General features: G+C 35.2%; 2 protein-coding genes across 4 annotated transcripts in view; both read right to left on the bottom strand.

Moving 5' to 3' along the window:
* Nucleotides 1-1,679: 1,679 nt before the first annotated feature.
* On the bottom strand, nucleotides 1,680-12,308 carry LOC129749649 (uncharacterized). Of its 2 annotated transcripts, none has more exons than XM_055744682.1 (5): nucleotides 11,984-12,308; nucleotides 11,780-11,894; nucleotides 11,462-11,668; nucleotides 2,692-2,955; nucleotides 1,680-2,629 (listed from the first exon to the last, which is right to left on the bottom strand). In XM_055744682.1, exons 1-5 carry the CDS (start codon nucleotides 12,003-12,005, stop codon nucleotides 2,176-2,178), a joined length of 1,062 nt encoding a protein of 353 aa, XP_055600657.1. In that variant the 5' UTR covers nucleotides 12,006-12,308; the 3' UTR covers nucleotides 1,680-2,175. The 2 variants fall into 2 exon arrangements, with proteins under 2 accessions (XP_055600657.1, XP_055600658.1); XM_055744683.1 differs by having other exon boundaries at nucleotides 1,691-2,629; nucleotides 2,692-2,928; nucleotides 11,984-12,197.
* A 10,155-nt stretch (nucleotides 12,309-22,463) lies between these two features.
* Nucleotides 22,464-26,334, bottom strand: part of LOC129749648 (abhydrolase domain-containing protein 2-like) — an 82,270-nt gene continuing 78,399 nt past the window's right edge. For both annotated transcript variants that reach the window (XM_055744680.1, XM_055744681.1), the window contains one exon: nucleotides 22,464-24,577. In XM_055744680.1, coding sequence (XP_055600655.1) covers nucleotides 24,381-24,577 — 197 coding nt within the window. In that variant the 3' untranslated portion in view covers nucleotides 22,464-24,380. The remainder of the gene's footprint in view (nucleotides 24,578-26,334) is intronic.

Raw genomic sequence — 26,334 nt, 5'->3', positions numbered from 1 at the left:
AATAATTATAATTATTTGATACCTACTTCAAAGTGTTCGGTTCAAGTGTTCATCTTCAAATAGTGAGTTTTAATACGTGAAATAAATCTTCTCCTCTGTAAAAATCCATTTTTTTTTCAATAAGTAAAATATTCCCTGACAAAAAAAAAATCAAAATAATGTAAACCTACAGTAAACAACAGCATAGAATGCTCATGAAAATTTACATGAAATATGATGTTTCTTCGCACGTAAATAGCCGATTCCTTTCTACCCATGTTGTTGCATGTAAATCTACGTGGATTTTTCTAACTGTGTGTGTGTAGATATAAATCACTGTTCCAACGTATAAGTTCGTTAATAAGTACATATAGTTCACTTATGGGAATTGAGGATAAACATATAAATCACTTTTGCAACTTTCAAGTTCATTAATGAGCACATAAAGTTCACTCATGGAAATTGAGCAGTTGATTCTCTTTGCCAGCAAATATTTAACTTTCAAGGCCTTCGTTTAAGTAAATATGTGACTTTTGGTTGCTTGGGAGGTGTAGTGAATAGAATTGAGCGAATAGATAAAATAAATCGTTTTACAATGAAGTAAGTATCAAAAAGGATAAAAATAGAACATTCCTTGCTTGTACCTTGTTTATCCAAAAATTAAGTTAAAAGCTTTGAGAAAATAATTTATTTTTAGTCCAAAAATGAGTGAAAAATCGTTAGCGTGCAAGCGTAACACGAAACACTAACATGCAGCGTTGCCAACCTTCCAGATTTTTCTGGAATCTTCCAGACTTTTTGGAATTTTGCCAGACTTTTTTTTAGGTTTCCAAACTTCCAGACTTTTGTCATTTCTTCCAGACATTTCCAGACTTTTGAGTTTCGACATGAAAATTCAAAATTTTCGTTGCAAAATGGCAGGAAATGATTTGAATTAGTAATTGAAGAGTGAGGAACGTCCTGAAGATGATAGTGAAACAGGAAGTATCGCATAAAACGTAGTATCGTCGATATCAACACATTAATCTCAGGCATTGATAGTGTATAGAATGTATGATTGATTGTTATGAAGTAATAAGTGTTATTCCCTAGACGCAATACTGCAATATTGCGATCTGGCGACCAAAAAAAAAAGGTCGTCACCTAGAAAGTTCGCCATCCAGACTTTTCCAGATTTTTTTTTAAATCTTCTAGACATTTCTGAAAAACAGTTGGCATCCCTGCTAACATGAAAAGGAAAAAAAAGAAAAGAAGATCATTCTGTTGATTAAATTTGGGATGGAAGGACGTTAGGTTTTTTATGTAATTGTTTTGTGTAAAGTTTGTGATAGGTTCAAGTGAAATTTCCTCGAAATCGACATCGAGGGTTACGACAGGAGGTTGTTGAATTTGTTGGACCATAAATAACTCACCATCACTCCTTGTCTGAAATTGCTCTAAAATAACTTAATGAATTATGAAATTACAGTTTTAGGTCAACTTCTGAACTTTGCATGTTGTTTGGTCATTTTGGATTTGGTCTACAATTCAGACTATTTTTCAAAATAAAAAGAAATCTTTTTTTTAAATCAACAAGAACTTGGGGGAATAAGTTTATTAAAATAAATAAAATTGCCTAATGATACTTAAGAAATGTACAAAATCATACCATTTATCTTTTTCATTTTATCTGCAATAATAAAAAAGTTATAACGCGAAGAAATAAAGTGACCCATGATACCCAACTTTCCCATAACAAATTTAGTAAAATATGGAATTCGAATATTCGTGTTTTTTTACCACGGAATAAAAAAGGTTTTAATATCATAGATTTATTAATTTGATGAGAGATCTAAGCTAATTATAGCCGAGTATTTTTTAAAGATTTTTCTTCAAGAATGTTGTACATGATGCATTAAAATTATACAAAAAAAATCATCGACCTCCACACAAAATTTTGGAAAGATTCATTTTTTTGAAACAAATATATTTACAAAACCTAATAATTTTTTTCTATGCTTCCAAAAATTAAATGTGTTTAATTTTTTTTGAAAAAATTGTTTATTTGGCTGTTCTAGTTTTCATCACGATTTTCTCAACACATTCGAAAAATTTAAACAGTAACTCATACTTAGTTTGTAAAATTTGGTTCAGTGGTTTCTGAGATATAAAGTACCGAATTTTGTGGTCCTTGATGTGTTAAGAACCTTTTCCAACCTAGTAAAACACCCTAACGTAAGCATTTTTGATGCCATACTTTATCATCGCCAGCACCGGGAAGTATCGATTGACGATCTTGGTGTTGATCACAGTTTGCAGATTGAACCACCATCTGAAGGGGGCAATGAAGAGCAGTACCTCGTTGACCGTCATCAGGAATGCCAACATGAAGCGGCTGTGCCATCCGAGCTGTTTGTACACCGCTGGACTTCCGTCTCGCTCGTCCGAATCCCAATAATAGTGGCCGGGGACGTTGCAAATCCGCCGGGTCAGAAACATGTAGGCGTCATACTCAAGGAAGTTGCTGAATGCCCACAGTCCATCGATCATGGTTTTGGTCATGAAGACGAAATCCGAACTGGGCGACTGCAAAGCCGGACGCAAAAGTTGATCGTTTACCAGCTGCATTTGTTGCCTGGTTGTTTCCAGATTATCGGTGCACAAATTGAATCTGTAAAAAAAAGGGAGATGATTAACGTTTTTATAAAATGAATTTAAAAAACAAATACATACCGATCCTCAATACCCAACATGTATCCGATGGTGCGCCAGAAGTGGATGAAACCCTCGAAGTCTTCTCGAACGTACTGGATGCCCAGCTTTTGGGGGTTCAATATCACGAAGCCCAAAAAGCCGAACTGAGTAATAGCCATGTCCTTCTGGGAGACCATCATTTTGGGATCCTTGCGGTTGGCTGCCTTCCCACTGGAGGCGTGGATTCGCCGCACGTAGGCCAACGATTTCCATGAGCTTAAGCGGGGGAAAATGTTGTGGAAGCTTAGATTTGGAAATCAAATGAAAATTTAACCAAATGAAATGGTACATTTAACTAAAAAGTAAATACGGGGTCATTTTTGAATTTCTCAAACCCAGGGATCTTAAAAGCTTCGTTTTGGATCAAAACTCATTCATGATTTAATGAAGAATTTTTAAGTAACGTTTACATGAGTAAATTTAAACTTAATGTTATGGGAAAATTGATTTTTTTGTTTTGAAAAATCAACATCATTTTTGTTTCTTCTGTAGAACCGAGTCTGGCCTGGTTTTTCAAAGGAAATTTTCCACTGAAAAACTTTGTCGAAGACCAGAACTTCGAAACTTATTGAACAAACAGGTTATTAGCTGGTTAATAGGGGTATGTCTGGAATATTTCGACAGGCACAAGCAGTGATGTCAGTTGAATTGATTGAATTTTTACGCCAAAAGAAATGGCCTATTCAACAGCTCAGAAATTTTTTTTTCTCATTATAAAGTCATTACGGTCTTCGAAATAGTTATTCAGCGAAAATTTCCCTTAACACGTTCGTCGCCACGCTCATTTTGGTAGTTTTACTAGCCGGGCCCAAAGAAATTTTCAGAGAGAGAAAGCAAAGAGGGAGAACTCCCATATTTGAAACCTGTGGCGAAGCTGAGCGTTAAACTCAAGTAAGAGAGCGTCACATGCTTTTTGATGTGGCGGGGCCCCCAGGAAATACACCCGTCACCCAAATATGGGTGCCGTGGCGACGAACGTGTTAAAAGAATTTCTAAATTGACATCCACAGAAGAAACAAAATGATGTTGATTTTTTCAAAATAAAATATATTCAATTTTCCAGAACCAACCTCAAAGTTAAAATCTATTCATGTAAACGTTACTTAAAACTTCTGCAAAAAATTATGGATGCGTTTTGAACCAAAACAAAGCTTTTATGACTTCAGAGTTTGAAAAATTCCAAAATGACCCCAAATCGACTCAGTCTAATGGTTCATATCTTAAGTCTACTTTCAGATACAGTTTTCAGATTCGTATTTTGAAGCTTGATTTTCTGCTTGAGATTACTAATAGAACACAAGATAACAAAATCTAATATTTCTCCGAGGTGCTAAGAACTTTACAGTGGATTTTAACTAATTTGGGGTCGCTGATTCCAAATATGCAATTTTTTTTTCTAACAGCTCTTGCTTTCAAGATAACTTTGTGAAAATAGGTAATAATTCATGAAATCAATTTATGCACTTTTTTGGCAAAGCTGTAGATTATCACAAAGATTTGAATATTGAAAAATTTAGATAAACTTTCCCGACGACCGCGAGGTATTTTGATTTCAAGGGAAAAAGTTATAGAAGTTTCCCATTGTTTGTTTTTTTTTTAATTCTGCAAAAAGAGAAATTTTGAAGAAAAGTTTAAGAATTTTTAAACCAAATTAGATCTAAGACATGGCCGTAGGAACGGGAGGGGGGGGGGTTGGGTTTGTTTTAACCCCCCCCCCCCCCCATGAGGGTCCAAAAAAGCAAGCGAGGTTTTCTACTGTACACTCAAAATTTCAAATCCATCATCAAATTATGATCAAAGAGCAAAGATATTCAAGAGTAACAATGTAGACTGAAAACTAATGCCAAAACCTCAAAAAACCATTCCAAGTTCCAAATTCTGTTACAGTTTTCCAAAATTTTCCCACTTGTTCTTAGAATAAGGTTGTCAGAATTTTTTCAGCACGTATCCGGGCCTGAAAAATTCGGGCTGTTTTACATAAAAAACATAGAAAAACCGGGTATTTGATTTCAAAATTGTCGACCGAAATCCAGGTAATACCGGCCAATTTGGATAGGAACCTAGGAATTGCTCATCAAAAATCAAGAAAAACTTGAAAAAACCTTTCATGATTATTTTTTTTAAAACTTGCTTCAGGAATGTCGGACACATAAGTAAGAAAGAATTTTCAACACAATTTGTTTTTTAAAGTTTGATTTAAAAATGAAAATAAGAACAGACCTGGCAAAATACGGGCTTTTCCTATGAAATCCGGGCAACCGGGTGACCGAATTTCTCCAACATTTTATATTAAATATCCGGGAATATTTATACTATTTATCAAGCAATCTGGCAACCTTACCATAGAAATTCAGGTCTGAATATTAATCTTTAAATTAAACCTATTTTAGAGGTTCTGGTGTATTTTTACATATTTTCGTATTTCTGATTCTGATTCTGAAGTTTAGGATTCTTGATTTTTAGTTCGAATAATCATTAAAAATTAGAAATTAAATATTTACTGCTTTGAAATCCTGGTTAAAATTCAGTTTTGCGTTTCATATCAAATTTGAATCATGTGTTCGGAAAATCATTTGCATTTTCAATATTTTGATAATAGTTTTCCGAATATGAAAAAAGAAGAATTTGGTTTTATATTCAAATTCGAAGTTCTCAAACTTTATTCTAACACAAATTTTAAACACATTAAGCTTCTAAGTGATGATCCAGAATTGAAAACTCAGATTCAGATTCATCATTTAAAATTCACTTTTCAATTAAGTTCACAACACAGATTTAAAATAAACAATTGAAAAATGAATTAAGATTAAACCAGCGATACTGAATTTAAATAATAGATTCATGAATGATGGCTCAAAAACTTGGCTCATAAAATTCTGATCTGGAATTAAGATTCGGAAATCGTACTTATTGTACATTTCAGAAATTGTATAGAAATTCAGAAACAGATTGAAATTTCAATTTTTGAATTCAGCTTCAGAATTCAGATTTAAAATTCAGGAAAACATTCAACTTGTTAATGGGTTTTCCAATCAACATAAAATTGTAGAGGAATTCAAGAGAACATGAACTAAAAAATTTGCTTGTCAATTATTAGATTTAAATTTTTTATTCAGAACTAGTTTGTACACACAATTAAGCTGATAATCACAGATACAAAGAAGAATTTTGGTTAATTTTATATGTTTTGTTTTATGCAAAATATCCCAAATTATATTTTGAAAAACTCATCCACAGGATTTTTGTTATGGAATTGATTCTTCATGAAAAATATTTCCTGTTAAAAAACCTGTTCTTCACCTAAAAAATCTGCTCAAAATTTTATATTTTATCGGTGTATTGTATAACATTATTGATATTGCAGTTTTTAGAGCTAAATTTAAAGTTAAAATCATAAATTTAGTTCAAGTTTGCTTCAAGCAAATTTGATCTGAAAATTTTTTATCCTTTACTGTTTTTTTTGGAATTTTTTATTTATTTTCTTTAAAGGTTAAAATCTTGGAATTTGCAAGAGTTTGGAAGATTGGCTTGGTTTGATTTGAGCATAGAATAAGTTTTTTTAGAAGGCAAGCCTAAAAACAAATTAATTTATGCTCAAATAATTTTTTTTGGTTTTGTTGTTTCGATTATAGTCGTTTTACCATCTTTATGGCATTTGCGACTTTATCAACGTTACAGTTGGCGGATCGTTATTGAAAAACTTATCCGGTACAACTGTGTCCGATGTTTGCTCTTGGGCTCGAACTCGTGGACATCGGCTCAGGAGACAACAGACTTGCCAACTGAGCTATATCACAAGCCCACTCAAATAAAATGATTTAATAATAAGACTCTTAAATAAATTCAAAAATTTTAACTATCGATGAAAGAAAACTCCACGTTTTGTTTCTAAAGGTTTCATAAAATAAAATTTAGCTCACCCTTTAGGCCAAGGACCACTTTTCTAAAGTTACGATTTAATAAAAAAAACGTTGAATGAGCACTTAAAAACGAGTAATCATATAAGTAGCAAATATAATTTGATTTGTTTTATTCGTACGTTATTGGGCAAAAAATCTTAGGTAAAAATCATTCGCCAACCCCCCTTCCCACCCCCCCCCCCCCCCCCCTGGGTCGGTTCTTCCTACGGCCCTGATCTAAGATATTTTTTAAAGCATTTAAATCGTTCTGTAATCTTCAACAATGTACTCAAAGACTTTCTTAAGTGATGTCAAATATATTTGTAATGTTATCTATACAAATTTCCAAAATATGTGGAAATGTTTTTTTTTCTTAAGCGTTGTATCCCTGAAACTGGAATATCTAGGTAAAATATTAATCCTTGATGGAATTGGAGGATAATAAATAGATTCATAATCAGTTTTTTTTTCATGTTTATCAGTTATCAATGATCGATTTCACTAAAAATCGATCAATTTTAAAATTTTCATACAACGTATCACAAGAACAAGAGCTGATAAACAAAATCTAGCGATTGATTCGGATTCAAGACGCCAAAAGAAGAAATTGATATTTGTTCCAGCCTTATATCAAAATTAAAATTGAATATTAGTGCTGTGGTATTCAAATGATGCATCTAACTCCGCTTTTTCATGATGCCCCGTTTGACGGTTTGGAAAATCTCATTCAGAATTTCAATTTTAAATTCAAATTTCGATCTTAAGCTATGATTTTGTGCTTCAAAATCTGAATTTTGATAACTAGGTATTATATGTGGTTTTCCTGTATTTCGAATATTTTCATATGATTTTTTCTTTATGAAAAATACCATACACCATACTTTACCATACCATACCACAACTAGAATTAAATTTTTGAATTAATTTTGAAGTAAACAATTCATGTCACAAAATTCTGTTTCTAAATGGTAAAATGTTTCTTGTAAATTGTAACTATCTAATTCGAAAATCGTACACAGTTTCCATGTCCAAGAAATTAAAGGTTGGTCTTGGTTCTGTTCCTGTTAGAAAAGGATCTCTAAAGAAAAATTGCCTTGGCCTTCTCTAAGGATTAATGCGGCACTTCTTTCTAATATGTGAAATTTTTTAACTGTATTTTCAATATAGTAAAACTAAAATCAAATTTAGATTAAAAAAACCGACCGTGTGTAAAAAGTTAAAAAAGATCCGTTTACTTCCTATCATAGCTTGATTCAGTTGCTTATCAAAAGTTGACGAACGTTTTTGAGTGAAAGCGTAAATAATTTCTTAAGTGATGCTCGTTTCTATTGCGATGGACTTAAGTGTTTGATGAGTGAAGATAACTTCTACATTCCGTCTAACGGGACATGCAGAGTTAGTTGCAATATTTGTTACACAATTCCTATTCAAATTTTATTTCAATGTAAGGAATGTAATAAAGTTATCATTTAATGACATAACTAAATAATGATGACATAGTTTCTCACATCGTGAGATAATGTTTTTAAGGTTTTAATTTTCATGTGTACAGATGTACAATTGTATACAATTTTCGATGCTGTAAAAAACTTTACCCAGTATGACGGATTGGCTTAATGATATCACCTACAAACTTTGAATTGCTGTCATTACCCTATACCAACACTGTTGGTGTAAAAATATTTTTCGGACGGACACCAAATTTATTTAAACAAATATTTTTATAAGTCAGTTACCAGTCTAGGCTAAAATGCATCAATACGCAAATCAAATGTTCACCTTTTAAATCTCATTTCTATATGCTGGAATATGATTGTTTTGCATCACGCGTTTGTTAATTGCAAAGTTTTATCCATCCAAACATTATTTCTGATTCCAGCCAATAATATTTTTTACCCCTAAATGTATGCAGCACCCTTATGCTTCTCCTTTAAAACATTTTTTGATAGAAAAATGTAAATTTAATTCGAACAAAACCAAACATTAATGCAATTGGTGCTTTATGTGTTGAGACATTACAAATATATCGAAACTATATATTTTCAAAGGTTTTCATTTGATTTTTCAATAAAAACAAAGTTTGTTGCAACTTACCCCTTTTTCTTAGTACGGCATGCTTTTGTAAATTTATAAATAACTGGTAAAATCAATAATTTTTCTGACTACGTCAATTTGATGTCCCATCAACCTTAAAACTATTGATGTACAAGCGGTACGATTACTTGTGGACAATAATTTTTATAAGTAGTTTAAGTTAAAAAGTGTTGCATGATGCACCAGCTGCCGATAACTCATCATAGTGCATAAAAATGAATCTATAAAAATGTTCCCAAATTTGGCATGATTGTTGGGAAATGAAGGATAGTGCTCATTTTATTTAAAATTATTATATCCAAAAATGCTTTTTTGTAAATAGCAGTACTTGCTCGGTAATCGGACGTTTTTGGTAGTCGTAGGCACCCTTCGGCCCCAACAGCGTCCGATTAACGAGCGAGCTCTGCATTTGAAAAGTATAGAAGGATTGAGGGTAAAAATGCATCATATCTCCGTTGATAAGGTCTTATGGCGTCTGAAACCACAGTCAATCTATTTTCCAGATATTTTTACTTTTTTTATACACTTTTCTAGCTGTAGGACAGCTGATGTTGGATTTCTTTGCGGTTTACACTCGACTCACTGCATGCTCGCATTATTCGAGTTATAGCAGTCTCACTTAAGTTTACAAACATATGAGGTCGTTACGAAAATAAACATACAAGGATAGCTTAGGCCTGCCAGGTACTTTCAGAAAAAAGCGGTACATTTCACGAAAAAAAAGCGGGACACAGCAGAAAAAAGCGGGACAATTTAGAAACTCTTAGAAAGCTAAGCTTGATTGTATAGCAAACGTATATTTACGTATACCATTATCCAAAGTTGTTCATAAAAAGTACACTCCACTCAGTTTTTCTTACATGACTTCTATTTACCTGATTTTTTACCATATGCCATATGTTATTTTATTTGAGAAAAAAATATTTCGAGTTGTACATGAAACCGTGTAAAAAACCTTTGTGTAATTTGAAGGAAAATTTGTTTGTTTGGTAATTTGTAAAAAAAATTGAAAACCTAAAAAAAAATTATTAGGTAGTTAAAATAAATCTTACTTAAGTCCAAATAAAATAATCTTCCTCTACTTGCAATCTCGATCCAAATTCAAGTTTTAGTTTGAAATTTGCCTCTTGATAAAACTGCAATAATTATGTTAGGTAATATATTTTTTACGGGATATTAGATACATGTTTCTTTATCCGCTAATGCATTCGTTAAATAAAATCCTGTGGATGTTGTTTTTTTTTTTTCTAAAATAAAAACTTATTGAACTTGTTGACAAATTTGAAATTTTAAAATTTAAATAACAATCAAAATTATCCGTATGCGATCTCTTGCAATTTGTAATCTGAATTTTGAATGTTAATTCTGTATCTGAATTCTGAACCTGGTCTGATCAGGTTCAGAGATCAACATTAATATTCAAAATTCAGATTGAGCTCTTGAATTAGTAAACATTATCAAGTTTTCTAATTATAAAATCGAATTTTGGATCAGTTTCAATATGATTTCTGAAATGTAAATAAAACGAATTTGGAATTCAGATTTCAGATCAATATTTAGATACGAGCCATAAATTGAAACTTGTTTCAGAGCCCTCAATCATCAATCTAGTATTTCATAGTTGATGGCTTGGGCTTCAATTTGCATTCATTATTTCATTTTTATATTTTAAATCTGAATAAAAAAATGTATTTCGAATGATGAATTTTACTAAAACATTTCAATTCTGGATCGCTATTTTGAAGTTGAAGTTTTGGATTCTGTAAAAGAATTAAGTTTAAGAACTTCGGATCTGAATATGAAACAAAAACTCAGGATGATTTCTAAAGCTATGATCATTTAGAGTCCGGGCACTTCATTCCGGCTATAACTACATTCCTAGAGTTTAGATAAACAAAATTTTGGCAGCGTTGTGTTTGTAATGACAAGGACTACCTTGCCTATTTTTAAGATGTCTGAATTACGTGTATTTGAGAAATTTACAATGAAAAAAGATATAGTAAAAACATTTTTGCACAATCACCTCGGAAATCTTTCTTTGTCGACTTGAAAACTTATGAATTGTTGCTTTTTCTTAAATGTTTTTGGATCAAATGTATCAGAAGTATAAGTAGAATGCTCTGCATGCAACTAGAATACTCACGTTTTTTGATCAAACGAATAGTTTTAAAAAAAAAACAAGCGTTTGTAATTGCCTGGAGTCCAGATGATCATAGCTTTAATATTGTGTTTTGTTTTTCATATTCGGAAAAAAAATATTGTAATGCATATGAGTTACAAAAATTACGAAAATTTTCAATTTTATTTTCTAATGATGATGCGAACTGAAAATCAAGAATCCTAATCCAGATACATAGTGCAAGACATGAAAACAGAAATACAATTTAGACTTGATAAAAGGGAACCAGAACCCTGAAATGGGTTAAAGCTATTAAAGTTTGGTATTCAGAAATAAATTTCTATAATCAAGTGAGAAAATTTGGAAATATGTAGAAGAAATTCTTCATACCTAAATTCCATGAAAAAGAGCGGGACATTTTGAGGAAAAATCGGGACAGCGGGACATTCAACAAAAAAGCGGGACGGATGGCAACCTTAGGATAGCTCCATAAAATCGTGTCGTCTTGCTTTTTAACAGTTCAAGGTTCATGGTATTATATGTATCATACAGATAAATAATTTCTTCTGGAGGCCAATATAGTGTGAATAGCCCTTTTATACAAGAAGCAATTAAAAAATTATCATGCAACACTTACTCTGTTCCCGGTTTCAGATCATGGCTGTACCAATTCAGGGTATGCAGAATCGTGAGCACGTATCGCTTGAAGGCCGTCACCGGGGTCGAGGATTGTCCGGTAAAAATGAGCACATCCAAAATGGAAGGAATCGCCAGAATCGATATCAGGCCGGTTAGCGCCCCATTGATGGCACCGGTCAGATTTGCGTGGTAAAACTTTTGCCCCCTGTTTTTTTTTCAACGAGTGGGTGGGGAAGAGTTGAATTAAATTGTTAAAAGCAGGGTTGAGGTGATAAAAAATCATCATCAGCAGCAGATCACTCTGAGCGCAACTCACCTCTTGAACTTGTTCTCGTCAAACCAGGGCGGGTGGTGAATCTCGTACGTGTTTACATCTGCGTCGATCGGGATAGTTGCCGCATCATTTAGCAATGTAGCTATGTAGTTCGTTGCTGTGCAGTCGAAGCAAAAACATGGGCGACAGATCAAAATTCGATTAAAGTTAATCTTATGGTTTAAACTTTGAACAGCTTACGCTTACCTGCAGGTTTATCGGCTGCCATTTCGCTTATCTCACAGAAACAGTCCTTCAAAACTTAACGGTGTTCCCTTTCTTCAAAACATTTATTTTCAATGCTGAGTACCTACTGGCTACCAGTTCCCTGTAGAGTAGTTTGTTGTGTACTCGCAACAGTTACTTTAGGTACGTGCTTTTGCAATAACAGTCGCTCACCGACTGAGCAAGTCGGCGCGTATCAAGTAAGGGAAAGTTACAGTGCCCTAGCTAGATTGGTTTTGTGGCAGCAAAGATTAAGATAGCTGGATATAAAACAGCAACCAAAGATGATGAAGTATTTTGCGATATCTAGTTAAACTTGGTTTCCATGACAAACTTAAGCGAGTGAAAATTGAAAAAAAAAACTTCCTAAATTTAAGGTGAATCATACAAACGACTTCCTATCTCAGAGAACATTCGCAAACCCAAAAAAAAAAACAATAACAAAATACGCTGAATAAGGCTGAATAAGCTAATTGTTTCGGGATGATAAACCTCCGAAACCTATAATAATAAATAAGTTCGTTCAACTGTAATTCAAACGATTCTTGATGAACGATTTTGGAAGAGATTTACAATTTTGTTTGTTTTCGGTTCAACTCAAATGAACGCAGTCGAGCGGGAAGTTTGGCTGAAAAATCTGCATTTGATTGCATGCTTATCTACTTACCCACTTACCTTATGACCGTTGGTTGTTCTATTAAAATAGGTACCGATTTTTTTTTCTCTTTAATCTCAGTTAATGGTTTGAGGTAAAGTATAAATTTGGCACCAGAGCCGTAGAAAACGCAGGTGATCCGATGTTCTTTTTTAAAATTCTTTTTCAAGAATAAGTTTTATTTCAATTGTAATAGTGAACAACCTTTTATTGGTATTATTTTCTTTTGTGCGAAACAGGCGCATATGGAGCCAAGTAGCGTTATGAGAATGCAATCTAATGATAAAGCCGCCAATGTTATTTTCCACATAATAAACAAAAACATCACGTTCTGGCCAAAATAGTTTTATCTGTACCGTAATACTGGGTAAGATTGATCACTTTTTTCAATATTTTTCGATTATTTTTTTCTGTTAAGGGGAATGTGGCATGTTTCATATTTTTTAAATCAGTTCTGGACTCCTATAAACGTCATAAATTGTTGCAGAAATTTGTTAGACTACTTTAAGTTTGATTAAAAAACCGATTTCGTCTTTGTTTAGAATTTGTTGCTTTGGGGTAACATTGATCAGTCTCCATTTTGACTGTTTTAACGAATTTTCTTGATCATAAAGGATACAAAACACCTTCATAATATTGCTAGTTTGTCAATCGCTAAGGCCGTTCGGAAAAAACTCAAATGATTTAAAATTAATAATGAAACTCTACAAAATTAAACACAACCCTTTTGGTGGCTCATACATACTAAAAATGCTGAATTTCTTCGCGGTCCAAAAAAAAACAACATCGCGGTCCTTAATGTACTAAAGCCAACCCCCTGGCAACTTGACAGTTTGGTCGAGTTTCGTGTGTCTGTTTCAAAATCGCAGATGTCGCGTGTGTGCCGCTCGTTTACATACTTTTCGAGTCATGCATATGAAAAGGGCACACTATTAAATGTGGTACGAATCAGGCGAATTCATAACTTTCGAATGAATAAAAAAAAGTTTTAACCGAAATTGTTAATCTTATTCAATATTCTACCGATTTATATATTGTGTAGGAACAGTTTTTCTATAAAATGGGAATAGCTCTGCTATAATGTGATTGTTTTGTCATTTTAAAATTTTCATATGCATCGCAGCTTATGGCAATCACTTAATGATTGATGCGGTAATGTTGTATTTTACATTTATTGTGCTTGAGTGTCTTCAACAGTTTCAATGGAAGGTAAACTTGTCCCAAGAACTGCCGGATACCAGTAAATTATTTGAAGTAGTCCAGAACTTTTATACCTTATGTAGGACACACAAATTAACGCTCTACTTGTTTTCTTGGACTAAACTTTTGAAAACAGATTCACTTCACATAAAACATAGCAAAAAGTTCCAAATTCAAAACATTTTTTAGTTATTGAATCAGTTACAGAAAACATATTTCAAGATGCGTCCTTCCGACATGTTAATTAGCTCGATTTTCGATTTGACAGAACCAGAGAACCAGAAAAAACTGGCACACGCGATTTGTATGGGAAACGTCAAGTTGCCAGGGGGTTGACTAAAGCCGAAAAACAATAAAAATTAATTATGCTGCTTAAATTAAGAGCCTAATTTTGTTTACAATACTCATTAAATTTTAACTACAAAAAAAAATGAAATTTAGCCTTCATTGAATTGCCTACACGCAGAATAATTTAAAAATTATTTGAACGGGATTTTCACGTAAACTTAGATTTAACTACAAAATATCGATTCTACGTGTGTCTTGTAGTAAGCACAGTGTATGAAGGAAGATCTGGTATTAACGTCTTCACTTCCACATAAATCATGCGTGAATGATTTAAATCCGATTTGATGGATGATTTAGATCCGTTTTGTTAATTTTTCTTAAGCGTGTGGTTGTAAAGCATGGATCACGTTAAACCTGGACGCATTAAAAAGGGTCTATCTTGGAGCTATGTAAACGAAATAAAAATGTTTTGTACTCAAAATGTAGGATTTGTATTGCACTTTAAAGGAAAATAATAAAAAAATGTTTTTTGTTGAATGTTTTTTTGATGAAATTTTGAACTTTTCGTCGAGTACCACTCATCATAGTTTGCACACCCTATTCGCTGATCTCAGCGGCCATTTTGTTCCACAATCTCTTCATCTCTGTTGCATCCCGAGTCGTTCTACCATTCTTCTTCATCTTCATTCTTTTTCGATAGGGCGGAATTGAGGGCAGTTGGGGGGGTTGATGCCCTTTTCGACAAAATCCACTCGTTGGCTCGATACCAATGTAGTACCTCTTTGCTGTAGTGGCAGTTTGCCAAATCTGGCGAAAATTTTACTGGTCCTTTGTGAGATCTAATGTACAAAAAAAAAAACGTTTTTCAGGCACTCCTTTTGGTACATTTCGGAGTCCATGGTCTTGTTTTTCACAAAAACCGGGGTTTTCGTCCGCAGCTGCAAATACCTTGCCAGATCAAACACTTTTTTGCAAACTTATCAGCAAAAACGAATTCGAACTTGCCGGGGACATCACTTCGACCAGTGCAGTGCAACACTGCAGTGGCTTTATAAAATTTTTGGCCAGGAAGCTGCCCAAAATCCATCTTCACGTACGTTTCGTCATTCATGAGGATGCATTCGTCTTACTTCGTTAGAACCTTGTTGTTTTAATTCCTAACTTCCTCCTAAGTAAATTCAGCTTCAATGTCCGGTTTGGTTGCTTACTGGTCCGATAAGGTCGTATTCCTTCGCGCAGACGAATCCTTCTGACGGTGCTCTGGTCGGCATTGAATTTCGGCGATGTCGTAGTCCGACTACACTGTGTTTGCCTTGATCGTTCTCAACACCTTCAAATGCAGTTTCCGATTCTTAATTCCACAATTATTTTTATTTATTTTATTATTTTATTTACATACACCCTTAATCTTGTTTTCGATCGAATGACATTCGTTCGGAAGTTATGCAATTTTGTATTCTTGTTTTCGAATGAGAACAGTTCGATCTTTCGAACATCGTTCGTTGGAACAAAACTTTGCATTCCCGTTTTCGTTCGAACGTTTTTCCTCTATGGGCCGACAAACGCGAGTCTGATGCTGCGAACAGGGCCCGTTTGTGGAGTTGAGAACAGTTTTCATTCATAATTAATTATATGTTGTGAGGTAAAATACTTTATTTCAAGTATCAAAAAGCAAAATTGTGTGGTTTGAAATACAAAACTAATTATTTGATTCAAAATGCACAACTTTATTTATACATTAAACTCGTCAGAACTAGAGGAGATGGGGACATAATGGCCACCTTAAGGAAAATGCTTATTTAACAATAGAGAACAGCTGTAATATGTGAATTACATCATTGTTTCGTGTTCAGACACTCAAATAGTCTATTGCCTAACTGGATGAAACTTGAAAAAGTAGACAAAAACGTTTAAAAATGCATTTTAAAAATGTTTGCCGAAAGCTGAAAACCAGTCACTGTAGAGGCATAATGAGTAACCCCCCGAGGCAGTATGAGCACCATTAATGAAGGCATAATGAGCGTTTTCTGCCGGTGATTCTAGTAGCAAATTCGACTCGATGAAGTCCACTGAGTAATAGAGCTACAGCTTAACTTGTATCGTCTGGCGATATGGCCTTTTGGTTAGATGTCGGAGAGGTAATCAGTAGGCTTGAGTTCGATTCCTGGTCGAGGTTATTTTTTTTTTTTTCATTTATCATTCATGATCCTGATTTCACTAAACGGTGAGGCGTAGATTCATCAAACAAAGCAATAACAAAATAATCTAGGTCTGTTTGTAGAATTCAAAGGATTAACACATGCTCAATGCTCATACATTATGTTTCTGGTGGTTTGTTTGACGGATGATGCTTTGATGCTATTAGCCGTATAATGTAACAATAAAGAAAATCAATCATGAATGGTATGTGCAAAAAAAAATCCCCTCGAACAGGAATCGAACTCGAGTCTACTGATTACCTCTCCGACACCTTACCAATTGGCCAAATCGACAGACGATACAAGCCAAGCTGTAGCTCTATTATTCAGTTGACTTCATCGAGTTGAATTCGCTGCTAGATTCCCTGGCAGAAAATGCTCATTATGCCTTCATTGATAGTGCTCTGTTCGCTTCTAGTGAACAAATTAAAGTAAAAAAGCGTTTTAAAATTGATTAAGTGTAAAATCAACAATTTTATGATGTTAAAAATTGAGAAACAATGTGTAGATCATGTTGCAGTGCGTACATTTCAGATCAAGATGATTTAAAGGTCATAAAAGCTTATTGGTGGTGCTAAAAAATTAAAATATTTTCGTCACTTGAGAACCTAGCTGGTTATTATTTAATATTTCCGTAAAGATGACAAGGATATTTCTTTTTTGGTGAAAAATTAATACTATGGGTAATACGAAACAAGTCCTTATGAAAATTTGTTTAAGAGAATACGTACTTATGTAGAAAAAAGGGGTGCTCATTATGCCCTAGGTGCTCGTTATGCCCTCATCTCCCCTATGCGCTTTTTTAATCCTTTCAACAGCACAAATAGCACCGCGCCTTCATTATCACTGGCTGGCATAAGGGTACCTTTTTGTGTGGCTCAAAATTCTTAGATTTGATCGAATTGACCCGATTGTTGATAGAATGTTTGCCAGTGTATGATATAACTGATAGATTCAAAAGAAGGATAAAAATAATTAAATTTTTCATGAGAAATTTTGCAAAACATAAATGTAAGATTCTAAAAATCATTTTTAATTCAACTAGGTATTTATTTTTTTATCGGAGTTCTGCAATTAGTTCTGAAACTTCTCTCCTTCGTCGGGGCAGCTCCGCAGATGCAGCACCCTCACCACCGACTGGTATCGGCTCCGCCTCTTTGAATAATCGAAACAGCCCCAATCTCAACTGGTCGCGGCTGCTGCTGCTGCTGATGGAAATTTTGTATTGGGCCTGACCTGCTTGTTGTCCCTGTTGTGATGATTCTGGATGCTACGTGGTCACGTACGGCGCTTCCGACCAACTCCAGCACTTTACTCACCAGGACACCATTCCGACTCATTCTACATATATGCCTTTTCTAAGGAGCCGATGAATTCGACTAGCCGGAACTTGAAGCGGTCCCGACGTTGCCTTTCCACCTGATCCGGTCTGGTCATGGCAATTAATTTTGGCCTTTACGTGCGCTGATCCGACAAGTCAAAGTTTCACTACATTACAAAATCAACAGTTGTTTACATGATTAGCACGTGATTTTGACAGATCTCTGGACTACGAAATCTAGAAATTCATCTGGTAACACCAACATCGAACGTATCGCGTTCGAACGAAAACAAGAATACCTTTTTCGAATTCGATGGAAAGTATCCGTTCGAACGAACGACAGATACGCCGTAAACAAGAATAAGGGTGATAGTATTCCGTCTCACGACATAACTTGACGAACATAATTCCTAAAATTCACTCGGTCCATGGTAATTCCACTATGACGCTTGGTATGAACCTGCCGATCGATAGTATGCATCTCACGGAAACGTTTGAGAACGCTGCACACGGTTGATTGGACCATTTTTAACGATTTCGCGATTTTTGAACCCGACCACGTCGGGCGTCGGGTTTTTGGCTTGAGTGTCCAAAATTAATTTTCGTCTCGCGGCTTCCATCACGTGTTTCTTTTTTGGAACAAAGCGAATCTTAATGAAATTTTCAGCCCTAATAGAGGAAACATTTCCGAACAAAGTACTGTCAAAAAATTCCAGATCCGACAACTATGAGCGCTATGGTATAAAAAACAGTGCGTCCAGATTTGTCGTGATCCATGCTTTATTACCTCAATACTAGTGATTTTCCCTGAAAAACTGTAAAGGTTCAATAATATTTACCGAACAACTTATAGAATTTACCAAAATGTCTGTAATTATCACCGAAATACCACTGGAAAGTTTTACCGAAAAAAATTTTTTTTTCTTAAACTCAGGTGTTTTTTAAACAAAAATCGGTATTTTTAGCCATTATGATTCACATAGTTTTCCGTCTCATGACATAACTCGATGAACATAATTTCTAAATTTCTCTCGATCCATGGCAGCCGTTGTCCAATTTCGCGGTCATCTCACTTACGCCAGATCACGCTCCGCAGGTCCTTCTCGAGCAATATTCACATCTCGTGTCCCCCTTTTGATTCAGCTTCTAAAAAATCGTGCAAGGAGCAAAAAATTCTCTCTTTATCTCAATTGCACTCTTGGCATCGGTTCATATCACCTTCTTTTCATTATTTACTATGTTCATGTCATTCGTGGTGCCGCCATGATGCCACGCGCTGGATTCCAAATTTTGCTGAGATTTGTTCAATTTGCTGCTCAATTGCTTAACATGTTCTTCATATTTTGCATCAGGATGGTCACTCGAGTATCAAATTACTTATTGAATAATCTTGCCCGGCTTGGGGATCGTACCCCGAACTTCATGTTGAGAATCGATCACGCTACCACAAGACTCCGCTTAGATGTTGTTCTAAATGAAACTAAAACTCGAAGTGATCATATGATTTTGTAGCATACCTGCAGACGCACCCGCCCAACCAGACAGGAAGAAAGCACCTCAATGCAATTTTTGTGACTCTGTAAATCCTGTTTTGAGCACTTTTGTGCCTTTTATTTGACTAAAGACTTGAAGAGGCTTTGAAAATTATACATTGGCTGACAAAGAGAATCAACTGCCCAATTCCCTTGAGTGAACTATGTGTACTCATTAATGAACTTGAAAGGTGGAGAAGTGATTCATATGTACATTGTAAGGGACTTAAGTCACATAAAGGGCACAAAAGTACTCAAAACAGAATGCACCAAAAGTGCATTGAGGTGCTTTCTTCCTGGCTGGCTGGCTGTCTGGATGGGCGAGTGCGCCTGCAGGTTTGCTACAAAATCATATCATCAGTTTTAATTTCAACTAGAATAACATCTAGGCGTGGTCTTGTGATAGCGTGTTCGATTCTCACCACCAAGGTCGGGATTGGATTCCCAAGCCAGGCAAGTTTTTTTTCCAATAACTATTTGATACTTGAGTGACCATTCTGCGATATATGTAGAAAATGTAGGTAATCGAGATGCAAATTGAACAAATCTCGGCAAACCACAAATTGTCGAGTTTGGAACGTGGCGCGTGGCATCATGGCGGCACCATGTACTGAACATAGTAAATAATCCAGAGCAGGTGATATGCCGGTGCCAATGCCAATGCCAAGGGTGCAATTAAGATAGAGAGAGATTTTTTTGTTAATTTTTCAATTTTTTTGAAGGCGAATTAAAAGGCCGCCAGAAGCCGAATACAAGGTCGTTAAGACTTATTTTGGAGCTTGAAAGTATCAATAAGAACTGTATAGAACGCACTTCATATCTGTTTCCTGTAGCTAGACTTTCAAAAGTAATCATAATTTTTAATTTTTCCGAAGTTATGATAAATTTAACAGATTACCCTATGGCAAAAAAAAAACAACAACATATTTGGTTTTTTATCACTGCACCACAAAAACAGAGGATCAACTTTTTGGGATCTATGGAAGTGCTATGAGGAAAAACGTTCGAATTTTGAAGCAATCTTCTTTGAATATTAACGGGAGAGCAGTAGGCGTTGGCGGAATCGGGCGCTTTTTTTACGCGTGTGTCAAAACCGTAGTCGGAAAAGTTTATTTAGTTCATTTTATTCAATAATTGGTGGAATACATACAGGGTGACAAAAAAGTCCGGTCACACAGAGCCATATTTCACAGAATAAGATGAATATCAGAATCTGACTTTCATAGCTTTATTCAGTAACTCATCAAGATACTTCACAGACGATATCTCGGAATTACACCACCTTTCTCTGATCGAACCAGCTTCAGACGTCTCGGAAAGCCGTCGCAAGCGGCGCGCACGTCCGGTCTCGTATAATCTTTTTCAACCTTGGAGTTCTCACAGACCTTGGTCGTCCAGATCGTGTCTCCAGATCGTGTCTCCTCGGTGCCTCTGGTCTCTAGGTATCGATTTATGGACTTTCCGGTTGATTACGAGCGGTTTTAGTTGTTTGAATGTGTTGAATATGTGTCCGGGTTTGTACCCTCTCACATATTCAGCGATAACAGCTGCTCTCAACTCTGCCACTCACAACTTAATGTACACAAACTGCACAGAAATGAAACTCTGCCACTGTGGGCAGCAAAGTTAGCACTTTCATTTGACATATAGATGGCACCAGAAAGATGCAACGTATAGGCTGCAGGCGACCCCAAAAAAAAAGTGTGACAGCACTTTTTGTCACCCTGTAATTACACAGGCAGTTTCCACTAATAGCGAAGCTAAATTTATTTGCCTGTTAGGCCCTCAAATGCCTGAAATGTCGCGTGTGAGCAAGTCTAGTGGGGCGTTGTTTTGTGTGGTGTTGTTCCCCAGGCCAGGTGGGGCTTATCGATTCCAAATTGCGGACATGTCTACTCGACAGACTGAATCAATTTGAGGTCATATGAATTTCTCAAGCTTTGGGGTCTAAAAAGCTTCGCTTTGGTTCAAAATTAATCCATGATTTTTTGCTAAATTTTGAAGTAAAGTTTACATGTGTAAATTGGAACTTCTTGGTTGGTGTGAGAAAGTTAAATATTTTGTTCTGAAAAATCAACATCATTTTTGTTTCTTCTGTGGAACCGAGCCTGCTGATGGTTTTTGGGCCAATTTATAGATTCTCCAAAAGAAATTTTCCGCTGAACAATTTTGTCGTTCTAATCTAATTCAAATAGCGACGTTTGGCGGGGGGAAGAAAATAGAGGGACAATTTCTTTTAGTAAATCAGTGATGTTCCTCTCGTCTGATTGTTTTTTTTATCACACTATAATTCTTTTATCCGGCTACTTTTTACTAAATTTATACTCCTCATAAACTAATCTGACTGACAAACATTGTAAAAGGCCTAATAGAAAAAACTTTAAAAATTTAACTTGGCAATGAATTGAAAAATCGTATGTTTTTATCAATCATCAGAGGATAAATAGTTTTTTTTTCAATAATTTATAATCTTTTATATGAGGTTTTTTTAACCTTCACAATTGATTCCATTGTTGAAATAAAAGGTTGAATAATGAGATCAATGAATCAAACACACCATTTCCCAATCATCAATGTTTTTAGTCTTTAACATCTTCAAAACGGGTATAATTTTACCAGATTATTTCAAGTATTTGCTAAATACTTTCATAAATGAATTGAATAATTGTCATTTAAGCAGATTGAAAACTTGGTTCAAAATTATAGGTAAAAAATGTCTTTCTAAACTTTTTCTTACTGTCGGTTTTTTTTCATAAACACAGATTGTTTACTTTGTACAAATTGTTTACTTTATATAGCGCAGACAAAAAAATAGATCTTCTTTACCACTTTTTCAACCACAATTTTCGGATTTTGCTTGATTAAATATTTATCATTCCTTACTTTAATGGAATCAATCATCTGCACTTTTAATTCACTCTATTCAAATTTTAGCTCACTGTTTGTCCACTCATCACTTATTCGTTATCACTTCTCAATTCTCACGTTTTACGTCTCATGTCTAATTTTTCAGGTGATTTGTTCTAATAAAGCTGTAACACTTTCTCAATCCCGTGAAAAAATCAAAACCATACACAGCCGTTTTTCTTTCTATAGTGCATGTGGAGAAAAATGTGATATGTTTTTCCCGCTATTTGTGACTCATACGTTTCAGAGAAATGGGTTCTGCCTTTTCAAGAACGGAATATTTTTTTCGGTGCTGATTTTTCAAAGCTGTCGGATATCAAAGATTTGTGATATTGAAACATTCTGAAGTTAATAAAACTCGTTTTAATACACAAATACATTACATTTTATTTGTTTTTCTCAAATTTCCTTTGTCATAAAACGATTCACAATGCTCTATCGTAAAGCTACATATTTTGTCCGTCTCGATGTGAATAAGGTGATAACACCATCTGCTCACACAACAGTCGACAGTGACAAATCCCATAAAGGAAAAAGCACCATTTAATGAGAAATAGTTTAATTTTGCGTCCAACTATCACCTGTGTTGTTCAACAGATGGTTCCAGCTCTTATCCATTATTGAATAACAATTTCCTTTGCGCAAATCGATTGCCTTCGATATCAAACAAACAATATTCATTTCAAAAACCGATATAATCTCGTGCGTGCCAGTGTGTCCCTATCTTACAGCCGCGAGGACACTCGAACGGTACTTTTACAAAATGCTATTATTCAATGCTGCCGGATATAAGGATTTTGTTGCTTTTTTATTGTTGTTGTTATGTGTATAAAATTACCCATTTAGCTACACCGAGGAGAACTAGTTTTTTTTTTCATCATTTGTATACGTACATCAAATTGGAATCGATTGGACTAGTCTAATTCGGGTTTTTTTTTTCTATCAGATTGATTGTGGTAACAACGTTCGAAAATATGGTACCTAATGTGTAATTCTATTGAACGGGTTGTTAGCGGTTGGGATTCTTTGTGTCCGATTTCGGTTTGTTGTTAGGATATCCTTTCTAGAATAAGAAAATAAAAAAAACTAGCGAGTGAATCCAAGCTCGTCGGAAGATTATGAGCAGCTCTGTGGGGCCCTTGATTCGAGTACACAATGTGTTTGACAACGATAGTAAAATGAATGTGTTTTTTCGTTTCTTTCGTTAGGATAAAAGATATAAGTTACAATAAAGTCTGGTACAAAATAGATTTCATTAACGATAGTGGTATGTACGAGTGTTTGTGAGGAAAGCATTTTGTTTTATTGCCAACTGGTTATGGTGTTTTTCTTGCAGTTATGACATTATCAAACAATGATCTTCGATCGAACTTATTAGCGAATGGTCTTCATAAGAACATGCCGATATAAATTAAAAGCTACTTTTATTTTTTCTTATTAACATACAGTCTCTATCATTATAATTAAAGTGCATCAAAATACACCTCCTGACACACTAAAGTAATTTGAACGCAGTTTGTTGATTTCCGGGATTTAAATCCTATAAATGCGTTGCTTAGTGAATGTTATCAACTGTCGAAAGAAACAATTGCACACTGCTACACGCTCATGTTGTATGTACCTATTTAAATTTTGTCTTCGACTAAGCAAACAACTACATTCAATTATCACAATAAAATCGAATCATAGTACTTTTGAAGCGGTTGTGAACACAGCTTTGAACAAACGAGTGCGTTTTAATGATTTTTTTTTTATTATGGTTTTAAATAAGTAGATATATGAGATGGTTTCTTTTCTTTAAGTTTGAAAACAAGTCAAGTTATTAATACATTCGCATAGTTTCAATTAAAATAACTTAATTTTGTAGTTGTAACGTTTGTTAGTTTTCAGAAAGTCTGGACTAATGCATGAAAAATTTGGAATCAACTACCGAATATCTGCCACCCTTCGCCTTTGGTAAAGAATAAGTTTTGGAAAATAAAACTAGAGCGCCTTGCTAATCCTGCTGTTGTGGTAGAGGAGTTGTGGTCGCTGAAGTGTCAAATTCTGGGATTTTCTGCTTCCGACCGAATGCAGACAGCAGCAACTTCAACACGGCTACCAGGACGCCCCACGGTGAAGGAGTCGAAGACAGGGCTACCAACGGTAAGAATACCCAATGGCGCAACCATCGAATGATGCCCACTTGCTGGTGAAACGGTGATAATGATGAGTCCAATGGTGATGAAAGCAGCAGCGATGGAGGAGGCGGCGGCGAGAGGAATGGCTGAGGTAAATCTTAGATGACGGCAGACGCCATTTGCTGGGTGTCTTTGGCTACCAGCAGATCGTTATGGGACATCACGATACCACCGATCAGGGCTACCAGGGCTCGGTCCAACCAGGTCACCGGATTCGGGTAAATTAGGCCACCCTCGTAGAACCCTAGGTGGCCACCGTTGGCCAGCTCGATGTAGAGGGACTGATTGTTGGATACTGGAAAATGGAAGCAAACGGAATGCTATTTTAATGACTGTTGATAAAATCAACAAGCAAGATTCGACTTTTTCTAATTAGCTCTTTCACCCAATACCCATATTGCGGGGTTCCATGCGATTTTCAGTTATTAACAGCATTTTAAAGTTCAGTGGAAGCCGCCATCTTGGATTTCAAGATGGCGTCAGATAGCTAGATTCGACTTCTCATAGTTTAGCCCATTAGCCCAATGTAGCTTTCAAGTAATTTTCAGTGATCAACAGCATTTGAAAGTTCAGCGTAAGCCGCCATCTTGAATTTCAAGGCTGAGTCAAATTGCGAAATTCGACTTCTTCTAGTTTAGCCCCTTCACCCAATACTATTATTGTGGAGCTTTCATGTGATTTTCAATGATTAACAGCATTTTGAAGTTAAGTGGAAGCCGCCATTTTAAATTTCAAGATGACGCCCGAAAGCGAAATTCGACTGCTTCTAGTTTGGCCCTTCCAACGTATACCCATATTATGTGGGCCTTCAAGCGATTCACATCAATTTCAAGTTTAGCGGGACCTGAATAAACAAAAAAAAGTTGAGCGAAAGCCACAATCTTGGATTTCAAGATGCCGTCGGATAGCAAAATTCGATGTCTACTTGTTAAACCCTTTCACAAAATACCCATATTGTGGATATTTCATGAGATTTTCAGTAATTTACAGCTTTGAAAAGAAAAGCGGAAGCCGCCATCTTGGATTTGGGTAAAATACCTAGCTGTCGACAGTTTCCGCTTGTTTTTTCAGAAAAACTATAGATATAAATAAATTAATTGACTAAAGTTTCTCATCTTAAATATGATTCGTTCTAGTTAAGCAACACATCTTTTTCTCCTACTTGTTGTGCCCTTTCACTCAAAACTTATATTGTTCTGGTGATTTGAATGATTTCAACGATTTATATATATATTTTTATTTAACTGCCTAAGCTTATCCTGTTTTGACATCTTCACGCTCTTTTTTTTAACTCAAAATTAAGTATGACCGGGGTTCAACACATAGTTCGATTCTATGAACGTCGAGTACCTTTTTTCCTCCTTGCGATGGTTCAAAACGGAGTTCGAAAAGCGAATTCATAATTGATCCCTTTTTTTCCTCCGGCGAGGGACCAAAGCTGAGTTCGACCTTATGAACTAAAAATTGAACTCTCTTTGTTGAACTGAAAACACTTAGCGAGTTCACTTCGAACCGGAACAGCAAACAACGAACACGTCGCAAAATTTTGTCACTCCGGAACAATTACCGGAAGACTATATGAAGGAACGTCATAATGGAATGTCCACCGTGTCAGCATGAAATTCTGTCCGTCATTGTCATCATATGGTGAGCGGATGTCCGGACACTTTCGGATGTTATTTACTTCCCGTGGGAAGTAATATCCGGAAGTTTTCTTTGACAGGGAGTGTCAAAACTTTCCACCGCTCTGTAATTGCAATGCAATGTACCGGAACAGCAACATCCGGGTACCAAAATTAACTTTAATTCCCTGAAAATAAACAACCTTCGTTAAAAAGGATAAATTTTAGTTCGGCTGCCGAACTTAGTATTGAGTATGCCTATCAGAACTTAATTTTGCGATTGCCCAGTAATACTCAAAGTTGAGGTCTGCCACTGAAGTGCTGTTTTGAACCAAAATTACTCAATTTTGAGTTTAAATAAAGGAGCGTGTTGATCAAGAATCATCACCGTATTTTATTACGGTTTCAAAATCAAGCACTGCGTGCCTTT

Source organism: Uranotaenia lowii, chromosome 2 (genome assembly GCF_029784155.1).
Source record: "Uranotaenia lowii strain MFRU-FL chromosome 2, ASM2978415v1, whole genome shotgun sequence".
Classification (NCBI taxonomy): Eukaryota; Metazoa; Arthropoda; class Insecta; order Diptera; family Culicidae; genus Uranotaenia; species Uranotaenia lowii.
This window is presented reverse-complemented; position numbering and strand designations above follow the sequence as displayed.